Genomic DNA, 21,925 nt, shown 5'->3' on the forward strand with positions numbered 1-21,925 from the left:
GCCCCGCTGCACTGTCCCCCAGCGGGTGTTTGGTGCCCTGGGCTTGGTGGCACCAGTGCTGCTCCCGGTCAGTGGCCCCACAGGAACGAAAGAGCAAACCAAACCCTGGCTCAGGGGTCCCTGGAGGGGTGATTTCCTCGGGCAGAAAGGTCACGGCTGGATGATGCCATCAAAGGGAAAGTAGAGCAGAACCCTCTCATTTTCAAGCCATGGCTGATGCTTTTCACTTCACCTGAGCTAAAATGAAGTTGTGGAGAGGAGGGAGCTGGGCTCTTCTCCCAAGTGACAAGGGACAGGACGAGAGGGAATGGCCTCAAGCTCCGCCAGGGGAGGTTCAGGCTGGACATTAGGAAAGAAATCTTCACGGAAAGGGTCATTGGGCACTGGAACAGGCTGCCCAGGGAGGGGGTTGAGTCACCTTCCCTGGAGGTGTTTAAGGGACGGGTGGACGAGGTGCTGAGGGACATGGTTTAGCGTTTGATAGGAATGGTTGGACTCGATGATCTGGTGGGTCTTTTCCAACCTGGTGATTCTATGATTCTATGAGCTGCCCAGAGCCTCCTGCGCTCTTGCTGATGTCAAGGTCTTCAGCTCTTCTCGAAGGTGCCTTCTCCTGCCTGCACAGCTCAGTTTCCAGGTGAGCCGAGCATCAAAGCAAGGTCTGTTCACATCCCTTCCATTCTTCTCCCTTTGACCAAGCCCACTGTGGTTTACTCTGTGTTTCTATCCTCACAGGGTTATTTGGCTTTTTGTCCCTGGGGTTTTGAAAGCTGCTTTAGTGAGACCTGAACCTCACAATGTCATCATCTTTACGGAAATCTGCTTCAGTTTATCCCAAATATTTAGTCGTTACAGACCTCTGCATTCAGCAGCAGTGGGTGAGAGGCCAAGTTGCTGCCAAGCCTGAAAGGTCACTGCTCAGGAGCTATTCTCTGTGCTGCCAAGGTGCCCCATCTTTGTGTGCTGACCATTATCGCTCAGGTTTTGTATGGCTATTCGGGAAAGGTGATAACACAACACCGGCTTGTTAACACCCTCTTCCACCTTATCAAATATCTTATCAAATGTCACGATCTAGCCAGGACAGCAGGGCTTTGTGCTCCCCGCAATGTCTGGTTGATCAGGTTGCAGGAGAGTGACAGCCCCTTGGGTACTTTGGCACCTTTGCTGCCTCTTCCTTAGCCTTTTGCAAAGGTATTTTTTAAAGCCGGAATTAATGTGTGACAAAACCTGGCTAATCCACTGGAAATACTTATTTCCAAGTTTGCTGAAAGTATTAACTCTGAGCAGGCATTTTTTCCGGACTGTTGTTGTCCAGCGTTGCAGAGCAGCCCATCTGCTCCTCTGCCCAAAAGTGTATCAGCAGAGAGAAGAATCATAGAATCACCAGGTTGGAAAAGACCCACTGGATCATGGAGTCCAACCATTCCTATCAAACATTAAACCATGCCCCTCAGCACCTCGCCCACCCGTCCCTTAAACACCTCCAGGGAAGGTGACTCAACCACATCCCTGGGCAGGCTTTTCCAGTGCCCAGTAACCCTTTCTTTGAAAAATTTTTTCCTAATGTGCCCTGTGGTGCCCTTGGCCAATGCCTCCTTACCTTCACCACAAGCAGCCTTTGTGAGTGGGACAGGATCCACACGCTGGGACCACGGCTGCCCTGTGAAAGGGTTTTCTTGCCCCAGAACGCTGCTGCTCTGGCACGGCTCGAGGCAGTGGTTCCGTGTGTCCGTGTGGTGCCGGTGATCATGGCCAGTGTGGGGAGAAAGGGAAAAGGACGGCGTGGCTGTGGGTGCAAACAATACATTGGTTCAGTAGGATTTTTTTCTCCTTTTCTTCTGCCTGCAGCAGTAAATTATCTGGCAGTAAATGAGCCATGATGGACCAGCTGAGGCACAATTTTTCAGCATGGAAAAAACCTGGCCAGAAATCTGAGATGTGAGCTCAGATCAACAGTTCCTCCAGGGGCTTCAGAATGACTCAGAGCCGACAAGTTCTAGCCTGGGAGCTCCCTGGCTTCATGGTCCACGGCACCACCCTCTCAATGGTGTCTTCCCATGACAGCACATCCCACCTCAAGTCCTTCTGGAGTGCTCTGAGGCAGAGGTGATGGACCTAGAAATAATGCCATGCCAGTTAGAGCAGTGCAGCATTTCCCAATTGTCTCACGTGTCTCCAAAGAATCTGTCAGTTCAGGGTATTTGTTGAGCCACGACGGCCAATTGATGCTCCTTATCATGTGGCTCTGTGGAGTTTGGTAAATGTTGGATAAGGTCACAATCTGCAGGCACACAGGGATGGGAACACTGGCCGTGTCCTGCTGGCTCAGACTGTGAACACCCAGCTCCACTACCATATCCACGGGCTGTCTTTACATTGAGAAAGGTGTTTCCTGGTCCTTCATTTGAGCAACAAAGCTAGTGATGGGGCTGGAGAACAGGCTGTATGAGGAACGGCTGAGAGAGCTGGGGGTGTTTAGCCTGGAGAAGAGGAGGCTGAGGGGAGACCTCATTGCTCTCTCAAACTACCTGAAAGGAGGTTGTGGAGAGGAGGGAGCTGGGCTCTTCTCCCAAGTGACAGGGGACAGGACGAGAGGGAATGGCCTCAAGCTCCACCAGGGGAGGTTCAGGCTGAACATCAGGAACAAATTTTTCCCGGAAAGGGTCATTGGGCACTGGCAGAGGCTGCCCAGGGAGGAGGTTGAGTCACCTTTCCTGGAGGTGTTTAAGAGATGTGTTGATGAGGCGCTGAGGGACATGGTTTAGTGTTTGATAGGAATGGTTGGACTCAATGATCTGGTGGGTCTCTTGCAACCTGGTGATTCTATGATTCATTTATTCCCCATAACGTGTGGCACATCCCCACTGCATAGGCTAACTGTGAGGGCAAAGTGCTCGGTACTGCAGCACTGAGAACTCTACGAGTACCTCACAATGAGGACCCAGGGTTTAGACGTATTTTTCAGCCAAAATTTTAATTCTATTTGAAAAAAAATGAAGTATTTTATCAGGGCCTGACTTTTCAACCCTGTCTGCATCCTGACACGAGAGCAACCCAAAAGGCTGACGTGCCAAACCGAGCAGTGGCGTGTGGACTGGCACCAGAGCTGGCCGGGCTGCTGCGCCCATGGGTCGTTGCTCAACGATTTACCTAACTCCCAGCATCTCCAGGGAAATATTTGCAGTGGAAGTCACCAGAAACCATACATTGTTTGTTTTGCTCCCCACCAATTATTCTGGATGTCCCTGATGATATTGCATGCCTCTTCCCTGCTGCGAAGCTCTATATATAAGGACACTCGAGGCAGCTCATCTTCAGAGAGAGGGACATCGGCTCGAGAGTTCCTCGTGCTCAAGAGCTCGGTCAGGTAAGAGCAAACTTATTCCTCAGAAAGCTTGCCCTCAGCTTTGTTTCTGCACACCTGAACGCTTCCTAAAGGGCAATTCTTTATGTTCGTTTAGGAGTATTGGCTTGTTAACAACGATTGTTATTCTTGCCTGCCTGAATTACACTCTGACAAACAAAATGTGCGGCCGCTTTCACTCCGAGTTTCTCAAGCACAGACACGAGTGTTCATTGTACTTGCAGTCCTTGAGGAAGAAAGAGGATTTCATGGTTTTCATAAACAATTATCACTTAAATTATTTTTGGCGTAACTCTGCTATCTGAGATAGATTTTTACCTGAGGTGAATTAGAGCCCTCACGCTTGTTTCGATCCCGGTTTGATGTGCTATTTACATTTAAATAGATTGGGGGCAATGGAGTTCATTGTGGTTCTTTAAAAAGAAAAGCTGCTTCAGACTTTAGGTCCCTCAGCAATACTGCAATGACATTGAATCTTTAAAAGTAATTTTCTCCTTCGTACAACTCTAGAGAAGGTGCTTTGATGCAGGTGTTTGGTATTTGCACAGAGATTGAGGCATTCAAACACAGAGATGCTCTCCTTGCTGGACATGTTGGTTCATTTACCCTGTGTAGATGCCGTTGCTTTTCTTTCTGTGACCAGAGATGATTGTGTCAGGAACAGCCTGGTTTCCCATCATGTGGGAACTGGATCTGTTTTCTTGGAGGAGCTCCCACCCTGAACAGATGCACCGCAGATTGTTCAGATCGATCACCAACATTGCTCACCAGTTCTGAGGGGGAGTATAGCAGGAGAACTGAACAACCACTTGCTTTTCACTTGGTTGCTGTGGTGGTTGTTGAAGCTCCATCCCTGGAGGTGTTCAAGACAAGGTTGGATGGGGCCCGAAGCAACCACATCCAGCGCAAGGTGTCTCTGCCCGTGGCAGGGGGTGGAATGGGATGGGCTTTGAGGTCCCTTCCAACCCAAACCATTTTTTGATTCTATGTTTCTGTGAAGTTCTGGTTCTTCCTGTAGGGAAGTGCCCTCGGGAGTTTTACTGTGCCTGCCGGTGTGGTGAGGAGGTGGGAGAGGTGCCATCAACTTCTGATTTTGTCTTTCCTGACAGGCATTCCACCTTTTCCTTCCTCTATCCTCTTCTTTCTTCCCTCCATTGGCTTGTGCTCACTGTCCCAGTGCTGCACTGATGTCAATGACTTTCCACAGTTATCAGGACCGAAGATGCCGGTGATCAGGGATGTTTTCCTCCTGTGCAGCCTGCTGGCCCTTTCACAAGGATTTCGAATAATTCCCTCGCTTGCCAAAGGAGGAGTAGGTGGTAAGTGTATGGAAGAGACAGGATTCATACATTTTTCACACCAGTTCTGCTCTTTCTACCTCTCAACCATGCTCAGAAAATCAGAAGCTGGTCCAGATCTGTTCAGCAGTGGTGGCAGTGCTGATAGTTTGCATTTACAAAGCACTTTGGAGATGGCACTTCAGATCTTTTACAGTGGCTAATACCGCAGTCTTTGTTGTGTAAAGAGGGAAACAGAGGGACGGTGGAGGGGGAGGAACAGCTGGGCTGACACTGCACACTTGTGTGCCGAGTCCACATAGCTCACGGACACCTCTCATACTTTTTTTTTCAGATATTACAGAGTCACAAGCCAAACGTGACCACCAGAAACCTCCAGGTGGTCTCCTCAGTGGCAATCTTCTTGGTGGTCTCCTTGGCAAACATGGTCCTGTTGGTGGTCTCCTTGGCAAACATGGTCCTGTTGGTGGTCTCCTTGGCAAACATGGTGCTGTTGGCAGTCTCCTAGGTGGAGGTGGTGCTCTTGGAAGTCTCCTTGGTGAAAATGGTGCTGTTGGTGGTCTCCTTGGTGAAGACGGTGTCCTTGGTGGTCTCCTTGGCGGAGATGGTGGTATTGGTGGTCTCCTTGGTGAAGACGGTGTCCTTGGTGGTCTCCTTGGCGGAGATGGTGGTATTGGTGGTCTCCTTGGTGAAGACGGTGTCCTTGGTGGTCTCCTTGGTGAAGATGGTGTCGTTAGTGGTCTCCTCGACATAGATGGTGTCCTTGGTGGTCTCCTTGGCAAAGAAGGTCTTCTTGATGCTCTCCTTGGCAAAGAAGGTGTTGTTAATACTCTCCTTGATGTTATCCTTGACATCCTTCTTGGCAAAAATGGTCTTCTTGGCAGAAACGGTCTCGTTGGTGGTCTGCTTGGTGGAAGATCTGCTGGAGATCTCACAGGGTGAGTAAGCGTGGGAGACAGATGGCCCTGAGCAGCTCTCTGTGTGTCTGGGCCAAGCTGGGGAAAGGCAGCACTGGACCGGAGCCTACTGTTCCCTCCTGGGTCAGGTTCAAAAACAAGGGTTCAGCTGCTAGGAGTTTATGTGCCTGTCATGCCAGGGTGCCTTGTACATGCTGTGAACTGCTCCAGGGTGGTAGGGATCCCTGCTGACCTGGGGCTCTGCGACCAGCCTGGCACAGGGGGCTGAGGGCACCGGGCATCCGCTTTACAAGCACGATACTAACGAGCTGCCTTCTCCTTGTGTCAACTATCCAGGCCGAAGATTCTGAACAACACCCTCCCCAAAATAAGTCTGCGCTCCCTGCCAGGCTTTGGGCACCAGATCGACTTCAACACCCAGCTGCTGGTAGAGACCACCAGGTACGGTGTGTACAGCAGGGGCATGGCTCAGGGTGAGGGGTCACCATCTCCTTGGAAAGCAGGTGGCCAACAAATTCCCTGAGCTGTGTGCTGTGCTTCCCCTGTGCAGCGCGCCAGGAGATTTGCTCTGCGCGCAGCTGGAAGCAGATGTGGCCATGCTGGTCCAGGACAGGTGGGCGGCTCCTCAGAGCGATATGGACTGCAAGACTGTTGACATGACCATCCATGTGAGGTAGGTGTCCCTGTGAGGTGAGCATCCCCATGAGACAGCATCCGCATGAGTTCAGTGTCTGTACGAGCAGGGTGGTTGTGGGTGGCACGTGGCCCCTGTGGCAGTGGGGACACCGGCGCTGTTGGCCATCGAAGGCTGTGCTTTTGTGCCTGGTGCCTTGGAGGCTGAACTACCCAGCTGCCGGTCTTGGAGGTGAACTGCTGAGCTTCCCTCTAAAATGTGGTCTTAAGAAAGAGTTTCTGTGGACTGTGCTGGGAATCCAGCCCCAGGCTGGATCTAGAGGGCTGGGTTTGGGTAATATTTTGGTGCTGAAGTGTGTCCCTGGACAATGCAAGTGATTCTTTGTCTCTTACGCGAAGGTGCTGAGGGGCATGGTTTAGTATTTGATGGGAATGGTTGGACTCCATGATCCGGTGGGTCTCTTCCAACCTGGTGATTCTATGATTCTATGATTCCCAACTACTAATCTATGTCAATCTTTATTTCCAGACCTGAAGTGCCACTTCTGGATCAGCCTTTAAAACAGCTACTTAGCGACACCCTGCATGAGGTGGTAAGTCTGCAAAGCAATCTTGATACGATCCATCAATGCAGGCAAGGCAGGAGCAGCCCAGGCTGCCCTGCGGGCACCGCTGTTTGCACAGCTGCGGGCTCAGCCGGGGTGGCCAGACCATCCCCTGTGCCAACAGGCAGTGGCACCTTGCTAGTTTGGTGACCATGGTGAGAAAGCTTTGCCTCTCAGGAGAAACCCACTCTGACTTAGAGTGGCCACTCGCTGCCTGCTGCTGAGTGCTGCACTAATGGAGCATCCGAAGCCTGCCTGGCAGCAGCTCCTGCCTGTGCTGTGCGACCTCGCAGAGCTGGGTTTTACCAGCCGTGCTAGTGCGATGGCCACACTCTGCTGTCCCGGGGCTCTGACTCTCCTTTGCCTCTTCAGGGCTGCAAAATTGTCAACACGAGGATCAACGCAGTGAGCACGCTGCTCGGCTCCTCAGCCTGTAAGTGCTGGTCCCTGCCTTTCCTCTTCTCCCATGGCAGCCCCTGCACTTAGAGTTGGCTGTTTTACATTGGGGCAACACAAATATTTCAACAGCTTTCTAAAAACACAACTCTCAACACCATTCAGTTGCTTTTAGAAACAGCATTTTGCTGCAAAACAGTGCTTTCTAGCTGCTTGTCCAGCTGGGAGCACTGTAAGCAGAGCAGCTGTTGGTTCCAATATCTGTTGGGACAAGGGGATTTGGGAGCACCCCTCTTGCAGCTTAAAAGCTTTCCTCCCTGTGTCCCGCAGCCGCGCCCCCGCTTGGGGCTCTGGGAGATCTGCCTTCCTTTTCCATCATCGGTGATGACTCTATCCAGCTGGATCTAAACGTAAGTGTCACGGCTTCCCCTGGCCCGAAGCTTTTGACTTGGTGAGCTTGGACAGTCGATCTGATCGTGCTGGCTGTTTGTCAAGGGCTCCTCATATTCCAGCTGCTTCAGGAAAACATTTGTTGGAAGGTACTGACGAGCATGGTCTGGCCACATCAGAGCTAATGCCACCACTGGGTCTCTGCCTTATTTCTTTACTTGCTAATCTTTGAGGGTAGCACAAGCCAGGTTGGCTTGGCACTGCTTAATTGAGTGTAATTATAGCACTGTCATAGCTGTTAATAAGAAAAGCTTGATTTCATCCAGAAGCAGTGATCACTGGTCACAGGCAGGGTCTGTTTGTAAGTGGTTTGTGCAGGTTTGGTGTGTGACAGGGATCATCATCTGGCCAAAACTGTCAGCAATGTGTCTTTCCAACTGGGAAATGACAGTGTTTTGAAAGAAAAGTTGGAGCAGATGCAGAGTTATCTGTGCTGGAACAGGGTGATTATTTATTAAAGTGTCTATTAACTCCGTGTGAGCCTCCCCACAAGGTCCATGGGCAGCCAGGGTGCCAGGTGTGACCACAGCCGCCCTGAGCCGATGTCCCTCTCCTCTCTGTCCTCTCCAGCTCCTCGGCACGGACGTGCAGGGCAGCATGGGGGCCTCCACGCAGGTATCACCGCTCCCAGCCACGCTGCTGCTGGCCACCGGCCGCCCGCCGCGGCTCAGCCTCTCCCCACGCACCCTCAGCGCCCTGCTGGAGCCGATCCAGGGACAGGGAGCCTTCAACCTCAGCATCACCAGTACCATGGTGGGTCACGATGCCCCTCTCCAGGGCTGAGTTGGGATCCTGGTTGCTTTTGGGTGACCCAAGGGTACTGGCCGCTGCATGTTGTATTTATTTGTGAGGTCCAGCCCAGCATGGGCTCTGCAAAAACCCTCCTGGCTGCTAACGCCTCTGGTGTTTGTTCCCGCAGGCGCCCAACAGCAACTCTCTGTCCACGGCCGCCCTTCTCCCCTTCATCCCCCAGGTAAGGCACCTCCTTCATTGATTTCCAACCCCACCACCCACCCCACCATGTGCAGACCCCTTGCCCTGACCTCCCCTGCCCCACACAGCTCGCCAGCGTCCTTCCCCGCACTCTGCCACTGGAGCTGCGTGTGCGAGTGGCCAACGAGCCGCTGGTGGCTGTGAGGGGAGGAAGAGCCACCGCCACCCTCAAAGCCACCATTGACGTCCTCAGTCCATCCCTGCAGTCCTCGCAGAGGCCTCTCTTCTCCCTCGACGCGGTGAGTGAGCTCTGGGGGATGAGACCCCCAAACAGGGCCAGGGGTGAGGCTATCTGTGCTCTGGCACCCCCTCGGCTTGCCTGCCCTTAGTACAAATATGTACATTTGAACTCACCACATCTTCAAAACACGGTGCCCAGCCTTTCAAAAACACTCTCAGCCGAGCGCAAGTGAAACATTTAAGGAATAACAAAAAGCAAAGACAGGAAGGGTGAACCCTGGGGACAGAGAGACGTGAAGCCATCCATCAAAAAAAGCAATTTCTAGGCACAGACAGGTGCTTTTCTCCAAACGGGTGATTTACAAACACTATGGGCTTTCTTCTCAGTCTTGGGAGCTGTGCGGGGAAATGACCTCATTTGCTTCCATTGTTCCAATTTCAGGATATCGGTTTGAACATTGTCCCGTCAGTCTCCAGTGGCAAACTGCAAACCTCCTTGGCCCTTGACAGGTAGAGCCGAGCTTTGAGGTCACTTCTGGCAGGGAAGGCTTTGCCTGGGGATGCTCCGGTGACCCTGGCAGCTGGGGCTGGGGGCAGTGAGCAGGTAGTGCAATGTGGAAGAGGTGTAAGGGGGTGCTGGAGCTTTCCTGCCTCCTCCCAGCCCCAACCTCAGACCACGCGCATGTCTGAAGGGATGAGAGACTTGTAAAGAAGTCACCCTGTTTTGGAAACCCTTGTATCTTTGTGTGTGGGAGACAAATTTCAGACCTAGAAAGGGTCTGAGCAGCCTGAGGGGGGCTGCACCCCAACGCCACCTTGTTTTTGTCTTTCATAGCATCAACCTGACGCGGGCACCCCTGAGACTCGACCCACCCAGTGTAAGTGTGGCTGCTTTGGATGGAGGCTCTGCAGTGAGTGATGTGGTGGCCAGAGGCTCGCTGATGTGACAGCCAGAGACTCTGCGTAGGGAGGGAGAACCAAAATGCCAGTCCTTCACTCTTCACCTTTCTTCTTCTCTTGGCGGAGGCCAATTGTTGTCTGCCCTGTCAACCCCCTGTGCCCTAGAGCAGTGACCTGGCAGTGCATGGGGGAGGCGGGGAAGGGGGAGGAATACTCAAGAAGAAATCACCCATCGAGCATGTCCCTGGGTAGCCCCTGCCCGCAGTCCTGGTAGAATTTCCCTGGAGGAAGCTTCCCAGCATTTGTGTTTCATAGCTCTGAGCATCCCGCAGTGACAGAACTTAATCAATAAACCTGACATTGCTGCCTTCATCCCAATAACTGCTGCACTCCTCTCTGGATGCTGACACACATCTTCTTCTCTGCAGGCCTCCTCGCTCACAGGATGGCTCAAGCAAGTCCTTGAGACTGGCTACATCCCTGCCATTAACGGTACGACCAGGATGGGCCTCTTCTCTCAAAACCAGCCGGGTTTGGGACTCTCCACCTTCCCCTGCTGCCACCTGAGTTTGAGGTTCCTCCCCCCATGACAAGATGCTCTCACTCACTTTTGCAGATGTCTTGGCCGTGTCCATCCCTCTGCCCAACGTTCTCAACACCAGCCTCAGGAACGCCGAGGTGGACGTCACGGACGTAAGGATCCCATTTACCACATCCCTGCCTTCCTAGGGAGTGGGGGATGCACCCACCCCAGGGCAGGGACCTGTGGAGCCCAAAGCCCCATTTCCCACGGGTTTCCAGCCGGTCCCTCTGCCTGCGTGGGCTCCCAGGGAAACCTCTCCTGGGGTACAGGGAAAGGCTGGTAAAGTCTGTGTGAGGAAACAGAACAGGTTTTTTTGTGTTGCTTCTCCCAGGCAAATGACTCTTCCGACCAGACAGATCTAAAAAGGTTCTGCTCGGGAGGACCCTTGTCCCTGCTCCCTGAGTGAGGCAGGCACGGCGCTGTCAGCCCCAGAGCCCCCTCGCCTCGTCTGTCTCCATCTCCCCTTTCCCCTGAGCATTGCCCTGTGTCATCGCTGTGACCAAGGGGACAGGGGACATCTCTGGTCCTGGCACAGCCTGGCAGCGGGGCAGGGAAAGCTGCTTGGCTGAGGGATGTTGAGGGGGTTCTGTGGCCACTTCTGACACCTGCAGTCAGAAGCAGAACTCGCTCTTAGTCACAAAGGTTGCTCTCATATTACTCTTTCAATAAAATCTTTCACTGCTTCAGTACTTCTCTCTCTCAGTATTTGTTTGGCATGGGTGTCTAGTGCCAGCATCCCATTGTGTGCCCTGTGCCCCTCTGCCACGTGGCCCACGGGCAGGCATTACAGCTCAGCGAGGAGGCTGTGCCCAAAGCGAATGAGCTGGTACCTTACAGAAAGCTTTTTGAAGCTCAGCCCGTGGCTCCAGGTGTGGAACAGCAGCTCGCCGGGGCACTGGGATTTGGTGCACACGGGTACTCAGCTGCACCGGGCTGGCAGCCGCTCATGCCAATGGCCAGAGGAGATGCTCGCAGTACAACAACAGCACAGGCTTTGGAAAGTGGTCACTGATGCTTCCCACCTATTTGGAGTCCTTGTTGCAGCCGCTGCCAGGGAGCAGCTCCTTGCCCAGGGCCCGTGTGCAGCATGTCCCATGCTGAGCCCTGTGGGGAGTGTTGTGCAAGGTGCTGCACGGAGCCAGGCATGGATAAACTGAGGTTACACCTCCATATGGCTTTGTCCATTATGCCCGTGTTGTGTAAGACACACCAGGTTGTTAGAAACTTCTTTTATCTCACAAAGGTATTAAGTGTTGAGAACATCAGGACAAAAGCGCCCTTATGGTCTGGAGCTGACCTGGAACTGGTGTCCCACCACGCAGGGGCTTTTTGGAGGCTCTGGAAATCCTGTCTGCTGGGAAGGAGCTGGCAGCCGTGGGGATGGGTGGGATGATTCTCAGGAGCTGCTGCTCAGGTTGAGCAGTAAAGGAGATAAAAATAATCTCATGGTGTTTTTCTGGAGCCTCCACACGCACTGGCTGGAAAGTTGGGAAATCACCCTGACAGGGCGGTCTGCGTGTGATGGCCTGGATGTGACTGTGAGCAAGGGCTTCTCTGGAATCAGCTGGTTTTCCAGCTCGGCTCTTTCAGGGCCAGGAGCAGCTTCACATGCTGCAGTCGGAGTCTTGGTCTCCTTCTCCTTTGCTCTGGCTCTGGGTTCTTGGGTAAAAGGGCTGCCTGATAACACGCATCAAATAACCGGTTGCTCAACACCCTTCCCTGGTTTATAAATCTTTATTTATCTTGGAACACATTAAGACCACAAATGCTGTGTTATGGACTCAATCCACTAGCCCAGCTTTTTAAATTTAGGCGTCTTTCTACTTTTTTTCCGCACCAGCTTTGCTATATAAGGAGCCGCTGATCCTGCCTGTGGAAGCGGAGGTTCCTCTGGACAGCTGCAAGGTCTCCCCGTGACCGAGAGCACTGGAGCCCCAAACCAGGCTTTGAAATTCGGGATAAGACCAGGTAAACACAGTCAAAACAGTGAAACTGCATGTTGTAAGCTTGGGAGGACAGAGCCACCATTTCACCCCCGGGCCTTGTGATATAATGTGAGCAAGAACACATGGGGAAAATACAAATAATGGCAGAAATGTGAGTAATTCTAGTTTATATTTAGCGACTATCCTGAAAAAACCACAACAGAATGTCACTACGGCAAAATGAAAACCTCTCCCTGAAGGAAAACGCACTCATCTAACAAAAAAAGTGAGGGGTTTTTGTGTTGCAATGGCCTCTTAAGGTTGTTGTTAACATTTCTATTGTTATAAGGTCAAAATATACCATTAAAAAAGGGAGGCTTTGTTCCAAATGTGAGCTGCCTGTGTAATCGTGGCATTAATTTGCATACTTGTTATGGGTTATTAGCGAGGGATGCTCAGTGGAGTCTACAGGTTATGAGCAGCGAATTCATGCTGTGAGTTTGAAATCGTGTCACGGTGACCAGGGCTGGTGAGGAGAGTGGAGCCTGAGCCATAACCAGGGCTGAGCAAACAGGTGCTGGGGCTGGGCTTGCAAACCTCGTTCCTCACCCCTGCTCTGTGTCCCCAGAGCCGTTTGCTTTGACTCGGGAATAGTTTCATGCCTCCTAAAGCTCAGGTTTTCTACTCAACTGAAAAATGTTCACCCAGCTCAAAATATCCAACCTCCCTTTGCCTCCAGGGCATCACCTGTCCTGTCTCCACTCTTCTCCTGTTGTCCTTCCCCAGGTCCTGATAGCAGCCTCAGCTCTCCCAGCCGAGCAGAAGACATCATGCCACCAGCGCTGGGCATTGCTCTCCTGTACGCCCTGCTGAGCCCATCACTAAGCCAGCCCAAAGACGCCATCCTCAGGCTCAATAAGGGGGTTTTAAGTGATGGTGAGTTGCTGCTTCCCCTTAGTGGGGTCCCAGGAAACAGGAATCGGTGGTTGTCCTTGGGGTTGATGAGGTGGTGCCAGCACAGCCCAATAAGCTGGGAAAGGGAGGGGAATTGCACATGGAAGGAGAAGAGCTTGTATTGGGGATTGCTCCTCCCAGGAGGGAGACACAGGGCACCTCTACTATCTCCCATTTAGGGCTTATCATTGCCTAAACCCTACAAAGGTGCCACACCATTTGCTGGTGCAGTTGCAGACAAGTTCCCCTGAGCTTCTTCACCCAGATCTTGACGTGGTGCCTCCTGTCCTGGATCCTAAAGTCCTTTTTCTGTTCCATCATATATGGGAAAAACTGACAGTGGTTTGTAGGGATGGGAATAGGTTGTGGTGGTACTGGAGAGCACAAACCCCTCAACAACCCATGCGTGAGGAGTACTGGAGTGGGCAGGGGGCTGGCAGCTGCCTGCTGGTCCCTGCTCGATGGCTGCTGTGGTGGCCAGGAGGCAGTTTTGCCTCGCAGGCTGACGGTGGCCGATGTTTCCAGCTCTTACAGGCTCCCTCGTGCAAAGCAACATCCTCCAAGGTGCCCTCGGAGAAGTGCCGCTCAGAAGCGGATTTCCCAGCACAGATGGAAGTGGAGAACTGCTGGGTGGCCTTGGAGGAGGTCTCCTTGGTGGTGGTGGCCTGCTTGGTGGCCTTACTGGTGGTTTGCTGGGAGGTAGAGGTGGGCTGACTGGTGGTCTGCTTGGTGGAGGGGCAGATGGTGATGATGGCTTGCTGGGTGGAGGGGATGGCATATGGGGTAATGGGGAGGACCCCAGAAACCCTCCCAGAGGCTGGCCAGTGGCAGGTGGTGATGTCCCCAGGGGTGACATCCCCATGGGTGTTGCTGGAGGAGCACTGGGACAAGGAGGTCTGCTCGGCGATGGAGGTCTTGGCACGGCAGGGATCCTCGGTGGCCCCGGTGGCCTTCTTGGCAGAGGAGGGCTTCTGGGCAACGGAGAGCTGCTGGGAGGCAGTGGCCTGCTCGGCGTCCTTGGGGAAGGCAGCTTGGTCAGCACCATCCAGGGCCTCACCGGGTAAGGACAACACCATCCACACTCCTTGCAGGGGGGCAACCTCACATCTGGTTTGGGGGAGCAATGGTGATACTTTGGTAGGTGCTCAGGTCTGGTTTGGAGCTGATGCCTTGAGATAACGCTGCCTGGAAGTCCTACCAGGTTTGCATTGTTGGCTGCAAAAGAGCCTCTTGAGATGCACAAGGGAAGTTAAAGCAAACAGGAGTTGAAAGGCTCTTGCCCGTAGAGGGTGCACCAAACCGCACGTTGTCCCTGGGCAGGCGGTGCCACTGCTGCCAACACTTACTTGTAAGCAACTGCCCTGTTTGAACTCTGATTTGAGGCTCAGAAGCAGCAGCACAAGCAATAACAATGCAACTAGAACAGAGCTGCTGATAAAACTGGGGAATAACTAAGGAAAATAACCAAGAAAATTTGGTGTCCTTGCCCATTTCTGGTCTGTGCCCACCCCTCGAGCAGTGGCTTTGCGCCAGTGACAGAGCCTGGGTGGTGGGTGCGGGCTTCAGAGCATCATTCGTGGTGTCTCCCTTACTTTCCCTGCAGGCTGAGGATCGTGGAGCTGACGCTCCCCAGGGTGTCCCTGCAGCTCCTGCCTGGCGTTGGTGTCCACCTCAACCTCTACACCCGCGTGGCCCTCAATGCCAAGTGGTAGGTTGGGCTGGTGCTGCTGGTGGCCCAGCGGAAGCACCACCATGAGGGGTGTCTCTAGGGGAGGACACTGCTCCTCTTTGCTGGGAAGAGGCTGCTCCTCTGCAGGTCATTCCCTTCCCCTCGCACAGCCTCCTGGGTTTGCTCGACATCGCAGTGGAAGTGAACATCACCTCAAGGGTCAGGCTAACCATGGACGACACGGGCTGCCCCAAACTGGTGGCGGAAAGATGCGATACCCTCCTTGGTGGCATTAAAGTCAGACTCCTCAGAGGGTGAGTGATGGAGACGTCCTCCTCAGCCAGCAGGAGCCTCCTCATCGCTGGGCTTTGCTCTCCCCAGAATGGGAACGTGTGAGGGCATTGCCCCATTGTGCGTCTCAGTCCCGTGGGCGACTGCGACACCGGCGGCCGCTGTCCCTGCAGGTGACAGTCGCTCACCGTCCACGTCCCAGGGTGAGCAAAGAGCTGGAGATGTTGTCCCTGAGGGCTGCACAGATGAGTACGAGGACCCTCAGAGGGACCTTCCTGCCCCTGTGCCGCAGCTGTGGGTTGTTTGAACTGACCTCACACGGGGTCTTCTGAGACAGAAGCAGTTGGTGTGTAAATCGTAGAACCCACCCGGGCTGAGGCTGTTCCTGCTCAGCTAAGGAGACCGTGGCTGGCAGTTAAAATACAGCGGTAAATTTCCCACTGGCTATTTTGGGATACAAACCACATATCACACACAACATCCCAGCATGCACGATGCCCTTTGCTGCTTCAATTGCCTTGCTAGGGAGAAATCTGAGCTCGGGGCTGTTCACGGGAACTGTTTAACAACACCCATTTAATCTGCAGCAGGTATTTTTCATGGTGCTCTTTTGTTTTTCCACAGCCTGCTCCCAATTGTGGATAATTTACTGGCAAGCGTCCTGAACAGACTTCTTCCTAATCTGGTAAGTCAGAAAAAAACTCCACCCTGGAAAAGATCAATGAGTCTGAAAAGCCGCAGTGCAGCTCCTGCGATGCTGCTCTTGTCCCAGAGCGGGAGCGTGGCCACTGTCCCCGGGCTGCTGCGTCCACCCCCTAGCCCAGTGCTTTGGGGCTAGTGGGAGACTTGTGCCACATCTCCATCTGCTTGGAAAAGCTGCTCCTTCCTTCCCAATGCAAGGTCAGAGAGCCTGGCACAGCTCTTCCCAAGTGCTTGGGAGCCTCCATTGATGCCCTGGACCATGTTGTGGGCTGCTTGACTCTCTCCTTCCTCCTGAAAGGTCCAGGGTCTCTCCAGCTGTCCTACCCAGGCTTTGAGACTGTCCCCTAAACCCATTTATCCAGTGAAGGCCAAGGTGCCCAGAGCTGGTGCAGCCTCAGTCACCAGCGGGGCTGCCACCCCGTGTGCCTCGTGCTCCCATCCCCAGTGGGGATAGCAAGGCAGAGCCGAGCTGGGCTCCGTGTCCTTGTTGGGCTTCAAAGGCAGGGAACTTACTGTCCCTCCCTGATTCTTGCAGCTCTGCCCGGTGCTTGATGTCACCCTGGGACTTGTCAACGACCAGCTGGGTCTTGTCAACTGTAAGTACCTGGTGGCAGCCATGCCTTTCCTCACCTTCACCCTTGTCACTGTGACATTTCCTCCTCCACTGCTGCACCCCAGGTGGAAAAAGCAAACCTCCTGCTTCACCCAGGTCTCCCCCGTGCCATGAGCTGGCACCCCTGGCAGCTCTCTGCCTAGACCCCATCCCCCCAGCGCAGCAGCCAGGGAGCAAAGCCCCAGCAAGCTGCAGGATGTGCCCCCTGCCCCATGTCTCCCCTCTCCCTGTTTCTACCTGTGAACAGAAGGACCCCTGGGTGCATGAAGGTGGCATGGATTGGGGGGCTGTGAGCTGTCCCCTCTGTTTGCAGCAGTGGCACGTACTGCTCCTTAGGGAAATGGCATCTCTTTTGATAGGAATGGTTGGACTCGATGATCCGGTGGGTCTCTTCCAGCCTGGTTATTCTATGATTCTATGATTCTATTAGTGCTCAGCACCGAGCTGTGGCCAAGTGGCTGCTCTGAGCCCACCTACAAGCCAGGGCTTTTCTGGAAGAAAAAAAACTGCTGCAAGGAACTGCTGACTCCCTCCCTCTCCCCCCAGCACTGGTGCCCCTGGGTTTGCTGGGCAGTATCCGATACACCGTATCCAGCCTTCCCCTGGTAACCGGCCAGTTCCTTGAGGTGGACTTGAACGTAAGTCCTGCATCTTCTCCTCCCATTTACGTGCAAGGGTTGAGGTCTTCCACTTGGGTTCAGAGAAGTCTCCCTGGACCACGTGCCTCTGGGTGGTGAGCTCTGGGATGGCTGTGAGAAGCTGGGAGGGGGGTCCCGGCTTGATGACCCACTCCTGCCGCCGCCGTCATGGGAGAGTTCAGCGGGGTATGAATTTCACGAACTTCTGGAGAGGAAATGTCACGGGACCTGACTTGGCATGGCTGTGCGTGCAATAATTTCACACTGAACGAACATGAATTTAACCGTAACAGCAAATATTGCAAACACCTTGGCCTGTGCTTCCTTCCCCTGTGCCTCCAGACCATCATCAGGCCGCTGGCAGGAGGCCTGGTGGACTATCCGCTGGGAAAGCCGCCCACCGTCCCCTCCCCACCGCGAGTGCCCATGCCGTCCCTGCCTCCGATGCCCGACACCAGCTCCTCCCAGCTGGGCCTCTCTGTGAACTTCGTGGGCTTGGTGCTGTCTCTCCTGCAGCAGGAGGGGGCCCTGGACCTGGCCATCTCCACCGGCATGGTGAGTGGGGAACGCTGCCCTGGATGCGTGTGGAAGGACTTGGGGCTACCACCATGCAGCCCCTCAGCTCCTCTGTCCCCTCCAGCAGGGGCTCTGCTGTCTCAAGTGAAAAATGCCAGTGAGAGACACATGGTGACAGCGCCAGGCGTGTGGCTGGCGAACACAATTATCTGCTGAAAGCCACCACACACCCGTGCAGCATTTCTCTCCTCTCTGTTCCAGTTTCCTGAGCTCCCACCGCTGACAACCTCAACCCTCGGAGCCCTGGTTCCTGCGGTGAGCCTTGCTCCCCCCTGTTGCTGCAGGTCACCCACGCAAGGAAGCAGTGTCCAGTTCCTCCTCAGAGACACCATCCCAGATGTTCCTTGGAGCTGAACGAGCTCTGATGAGCTCTGTGGTCCCCCAGATAGGATGAGATGTTCTCAGTGGGGCTCAAGGCATCATGGGGCTGAGCTCACAGCTGGCTTGACTTCACTTCAGCTGGCTGAGATACTGACTTGTTGGGCTGGAGCAATTCAGGATGAGATCTGCCTCCTGAGAGCAGCACTGTGCAAATGCTTCTATGTTTGGATGGTGACAGGTTTTCAAGGCATATCCTGAGCCACATGAGTTGCTGCTGAAAATTGCAGTCCCTGAAGCACCGGTGGTGACCTTAAAGAGAAATAAAGGTGTGATCCAGCTCCTGGCTACAGCAGAGGTGATGGTGATTCACCCAGATGATGTCCTGAAGTCTCTTTGCCGTCTGAATATCGTATGTATGAAGGAACAACCCATGCAGGAATTCCTCCTGCAGTTCCCCCTCCCTGCTTGGTGGGTGCTGGTAGATGGGACCCACACAGCTGGGCTGCAGGCTGGGCCAGGGCTGGAGGAGCCACCCTGCCCTGACCTCTCTGTTTGACCACAGAACGCCTCCTTGCTGGCCCAGTTTTCAGTCGAGGACAACAAACTGAAGATCGTCGTCAGCCTGGAGAAGTAGGACACTGGTCTTCATCTGGGGAGTGGCCATGAACTTGGGGCTTCCTGGGCTGCACAATGAGGAGGGCACCCGTAGGGCTGGGTCATCAGAGGAGCTGGTTGGATTTTACTCACCTCTGCTTCCTCCTGCAGGACTCGTCTCTTCTTGGTGTCTTCATCCATCGGTGTTTTTGATGTAAGAACATAAGCAGCCTCAGCAGCGCGAGAAATCCATTGCAGAGAGCAAAGTGCTGATAGCTTGGCTCAGGAGAAACCGAGGCTGGTCACAGTGCAATGCTTGTGCTGTATTTTTAATAGCACCTTTCTTTCACCTCTGGAGAGGGTGTTTCTCATGGACATGAACTATTTTCAGATAGAAACCTTACTGAGAAGGAGAGGTTTGGGGCTCCTGGTGAAGCACAGGACATCCTGCGCATGCCCACGGCATCCCCTCAGGATGCTACTGAGAAGGCTCATCACGGTGCCTCACAGGGGTGACAGTCAGGGGGAATCCTGGTCTCTCATGGCACAGAACGCCTGCAGATAGTACATGTTTGGTTTCCAGTGGTGGTTCCTGCAGGCAGCTTCAATGCCAGCAGGAGGGGCCCTGTGAAATGCCATAATTTTGGGACTAAAAATGGGTGACAGAATGTTCAAAGTCCCGTTCCTGTGAAACCAGGAGTTTGCTTTAGAAGGGCGCGGAGCTGGAGCACCAAGGGTTCAGATTGGGGTGGGTGCAGCATCCCCACAAGCCCAAGGCCAGGGACCAGAGCCAGCAGGACACTAAGTGAACCCTCTCTGTGTTGCAGGTCTCGCTCCTGGAGACGCTTGTTGACCAGATTTTCGATGTCGCCTTCCTGCCTACAATGAACGGTGAGGAAGCTCTTTCCGCGTCCGTGTACTCACACGTGCTAGACCATGCAGGACATGATGAGTTGATGTGGGTGTAACTTTCCTCGCCTGTGGAACGGGGTGGGTGGGGTTGGCCTGCGCTGCCAGGGGGGCTCATTTCAGGCAGCAGCGTTTGCTGGGAGGTGAATCCATGTAACATCAAACAGGGTCCCCACAGCCCCCGTGGAGTTTGCCACCTGCTTCTACTCACATGGGGAGGGTCAAACAGCAGCATGTTTTGCTGAAGCACCAAGCCCCATGACACAGCCTTGTGGCGGGGGATTTACATGCAGGGGGGATGAAGTTGGGGACCAAGCTCCGGGCTGAAGCTCGGCAGTGACATCCCCTCCCACGACACTGAGCGGAGATGGCTTGTGGCCCACAGTTGTGCTGGGACCTGGGATTCCCCTCCCCGCGCTGCTGAACATCGACTTCACCAATGCGGATATCAGTATCATTGACGTAAGTGCTTGGGCATTCCCTGACGCTCCCCTGCTGGCACCTCAGCTCCACTCTGGAGCAAAGGCAGCGCCTGCTCCTTGCACAGAGGATGCTCAGAGGGAAGGTGACCTCTTTTCTTTGCCAGGATCTCATCATGCTGTCAGTGTGAGCTGAGGATGTCAGGCTTGGAAGGGACCCCTGGTTTTCCACGTCCAACCCCAGAGGGAAGAGAGTCCAGCCTGCCCAAAGGATCCCCACCACATTTCTCTTTGTACCTAACACAGTAAAACAGCAGCTTCAGCTTTTCTGTGTGAATGTTGCATCCCTCCTACATTGCTTGGAATAAAGGAACAAGGGCGGGTTTTGCCTCCAAATGATGCGTTTCGGACGCTCCTGTGGATGCTCAGAAAGACATCTGTTGTATTTTGTGTTCTCATGCTCAGGTTTAGGGAAGTCCAGCCCTCCCTGCAGCTGCAGTGGGTGCTCGAGCCTGCGGGGGGGGAAGCTGGCTTTGGGGAGCCCCAGGGCTCAGGCCTGACCCCACTGCCATGCCCACCCCACTCCCAGCTCCTGAAAACCACCTGGAACCTCAGACTCACGGTTTTCTATCATCTTTCATGTTCCTTTTCCCTTCCTTGCTGCACTCATTTCCCTATTTTCTTTTATTTGTTGTCTTTCAAGCTTCCTTTAAACTGCCTAGATCTCTCCTGGAGACACAAGCCACCTCCAGCTGACAGGCTGGTTTCACGTGCGGCTTCTACACTGTAAACCACACACTCTTTACTTTTTGATAACTATTCCTTTTTTTAAAAAACAAAATCAGCCTTGTGCTGTTTCTCTAAATAATTAACTCACTTGGGAGATAACCACTCACCTCTCACTGTCCTCAGACCCTCGCGCACTGCTGAATATGATAGAGCATCCTCGGAGCTTCCCGAGCTGTCCTGGGGACCCCCTGCTCAGCCAGAGATGCAGGAGCATCCGCAGCCCCCATGGCATCTCCCTTCACCCCGGCTGCTCTGAGCTGGTCTCACAAGAGCTGTGGTGCTCAGGGGATGCTCTGGGGTCTGCACGGCCTGTGGCAACTGGAGATGCAGAGTGGAGAGCACGGGACAACAGGTTTCCATCCCTCTGTCCCGCAGTGAGGGCTGCCCTGGGCTGGACACCAGCGCTGTTGTAGCTGTGAGCCAGTACCCGCTGCTGCCTGCAGAGCCCAGCAGCCCCCACGCCACAGCCCCTCTGGGCACACTTGGCACACATGGTCCTGTTGATGGACCCTGAGCCAGCTTGCACAGGCAGGATTTGCAGCAGGATGCCAGCACTCTCCTGCTGTGCTCTGCGCCACTTGGGGAGAGCAAAGCAACAGAGATGCTGAGTAGCTGTGAGCTGCCGAGTAGCTGTGAGCTGCCAGGCCACATAGAATCATGGAATCACCAGGCTGGAAAAGACCCATCAGATCATCGAGTCCAACCATTCCCATCAAACACTAAACCATGTCCCTCAGCACCTCATCCACCCGTCCCTTAAACCCCTCCAGGGAAGGTGACTCAACCACCTCCCTGGGCAGTCTGTTCCAGGGCCCAATGACCCTTTCCATGAAAATTTTTTTCCTAATGTTCAGCCTAAACCTCCCCTGGTGGAGCTTGAGGCCATTCCCTCTCGTCCTGTCCCCTGTCATTTGGGAGAAGAGCCCAGCGCCCTCCTCTCCACAACCTCCATTTAGGTAGCTGGAGAGAGCAACGAGGCCCGGAACTGAACACAGGATTCGAGGAGCGGTCTCACCAGTGCCGAGTACAGAGGGAGAAGAACCTCCCTGGCCCTGCTGGTCACACCGTGTCTGATCCAAGCCAAGATGCCCTTGGCCTTCTTGGCCACCTGGGCCACTGCTGGCTCATGTTCAGTCACTGTCAACCAACACCCCCAGGTCCTTCTCCTCCAGGCAGCTTTCCAGCCAGACTTCTCCTAGTCTG

The 21,925-nt window shown here is 53.9% G+C and overlaps 2 protein-coding genes across 2 annotated transcripts; both read left to right on the forward strand.

The window, feature by feature from the left end:
- Positions 1 to 4,589: 4,589 nt before the first annotated feature.
- Positions 4,590 to 10,856, forward strand: LOC138728616 (BPI fold-containing family B member 3-like). Its single transcript, XM_069872117.1, has 15 exons — positions 4,590 to 4,686; positions 5,000 to 5,603; positions 5,919 to 6,023; positions 6,133 to 6,255; positions 6,745 to 6,808; positions 7,193 to 7,253; positions 7,547 to 7,626; positions 8,237 to 8,419; positions 8,586 to 8,639; positions 8,728 to 8,898; positions 9,282 to 9,349; positions 9,675 to 9,717; positions 10,168 to 10,231; positions 10,356 to 10,432; positions 10,654 to 10,856. Exons 1-15 carry the CDS (start codon positions 4,590 to 4,592, stop codon positions 10,726 to 10,728), a joined length of 1,869 nt encoding a protein of 622 aa, XP_069728218.1. The 3' UTR covers positions 10,729 to 10,856.
- Positions 10,857 to 12,200: 1,344 nt separating this feature from the next.
- LOC138728447 (BPI fold-containing family B member 4-like) lies at positions 12,201 to 20,306 on the forward strand. The gene is made up of 17 exons (XM_069871815.1): positions 12,201 to 12,290; positions 13,034 to 13,183; positions 13,727 to 13,858; positions 14,078 to 14,261; positions 14,805 to 14,909; positions 15,041 to 15,184; positions 15,786 to 15,846; positions 16,399 to 16,459; positions 17,023 to 17,114; positions 17,457 to 17,669; positions 17,892 to 17,945; positions 18,250 to 18,420; positions 18,574 to 18,641; positions 18,777 to 18,819; positions 19,433 to 19,496; positions 19,900 to 19,976; positions 20,101 to 20,306. Exons 2-17 carry the CDS (start codon positions 13,078 to 13,080, stop codon positions 20,122 to 20,124), a joined length of 1,599 nt encoding a protein of 532 aa, XP_069727916.1. The 5' UTR covers positions 12,201 to 12,290; positions 13,034 to 13,077; the 3' UTR covers positions 20,125 to 20,306.
- The last annotated feature ends 1,619 nt before the right edge of the window (positions 20,307 to 21,925 follow it).

Source organism: Phaenicophaeus curvirostris, chromosome 18 (assembly GCF_032191515.1).
Source record: "Phaenicophaeus curvirostris isolate KB17595 chromosome 18, BPBGC_Pcur_1.0, whole genome shotgun sequence".
NCBI lineage: Eukaryota > Metazoa > Chordata > Aves > Cuculiformes > Cuculidae > Phaenicophaeus > Phaenicophaeus curvirostris.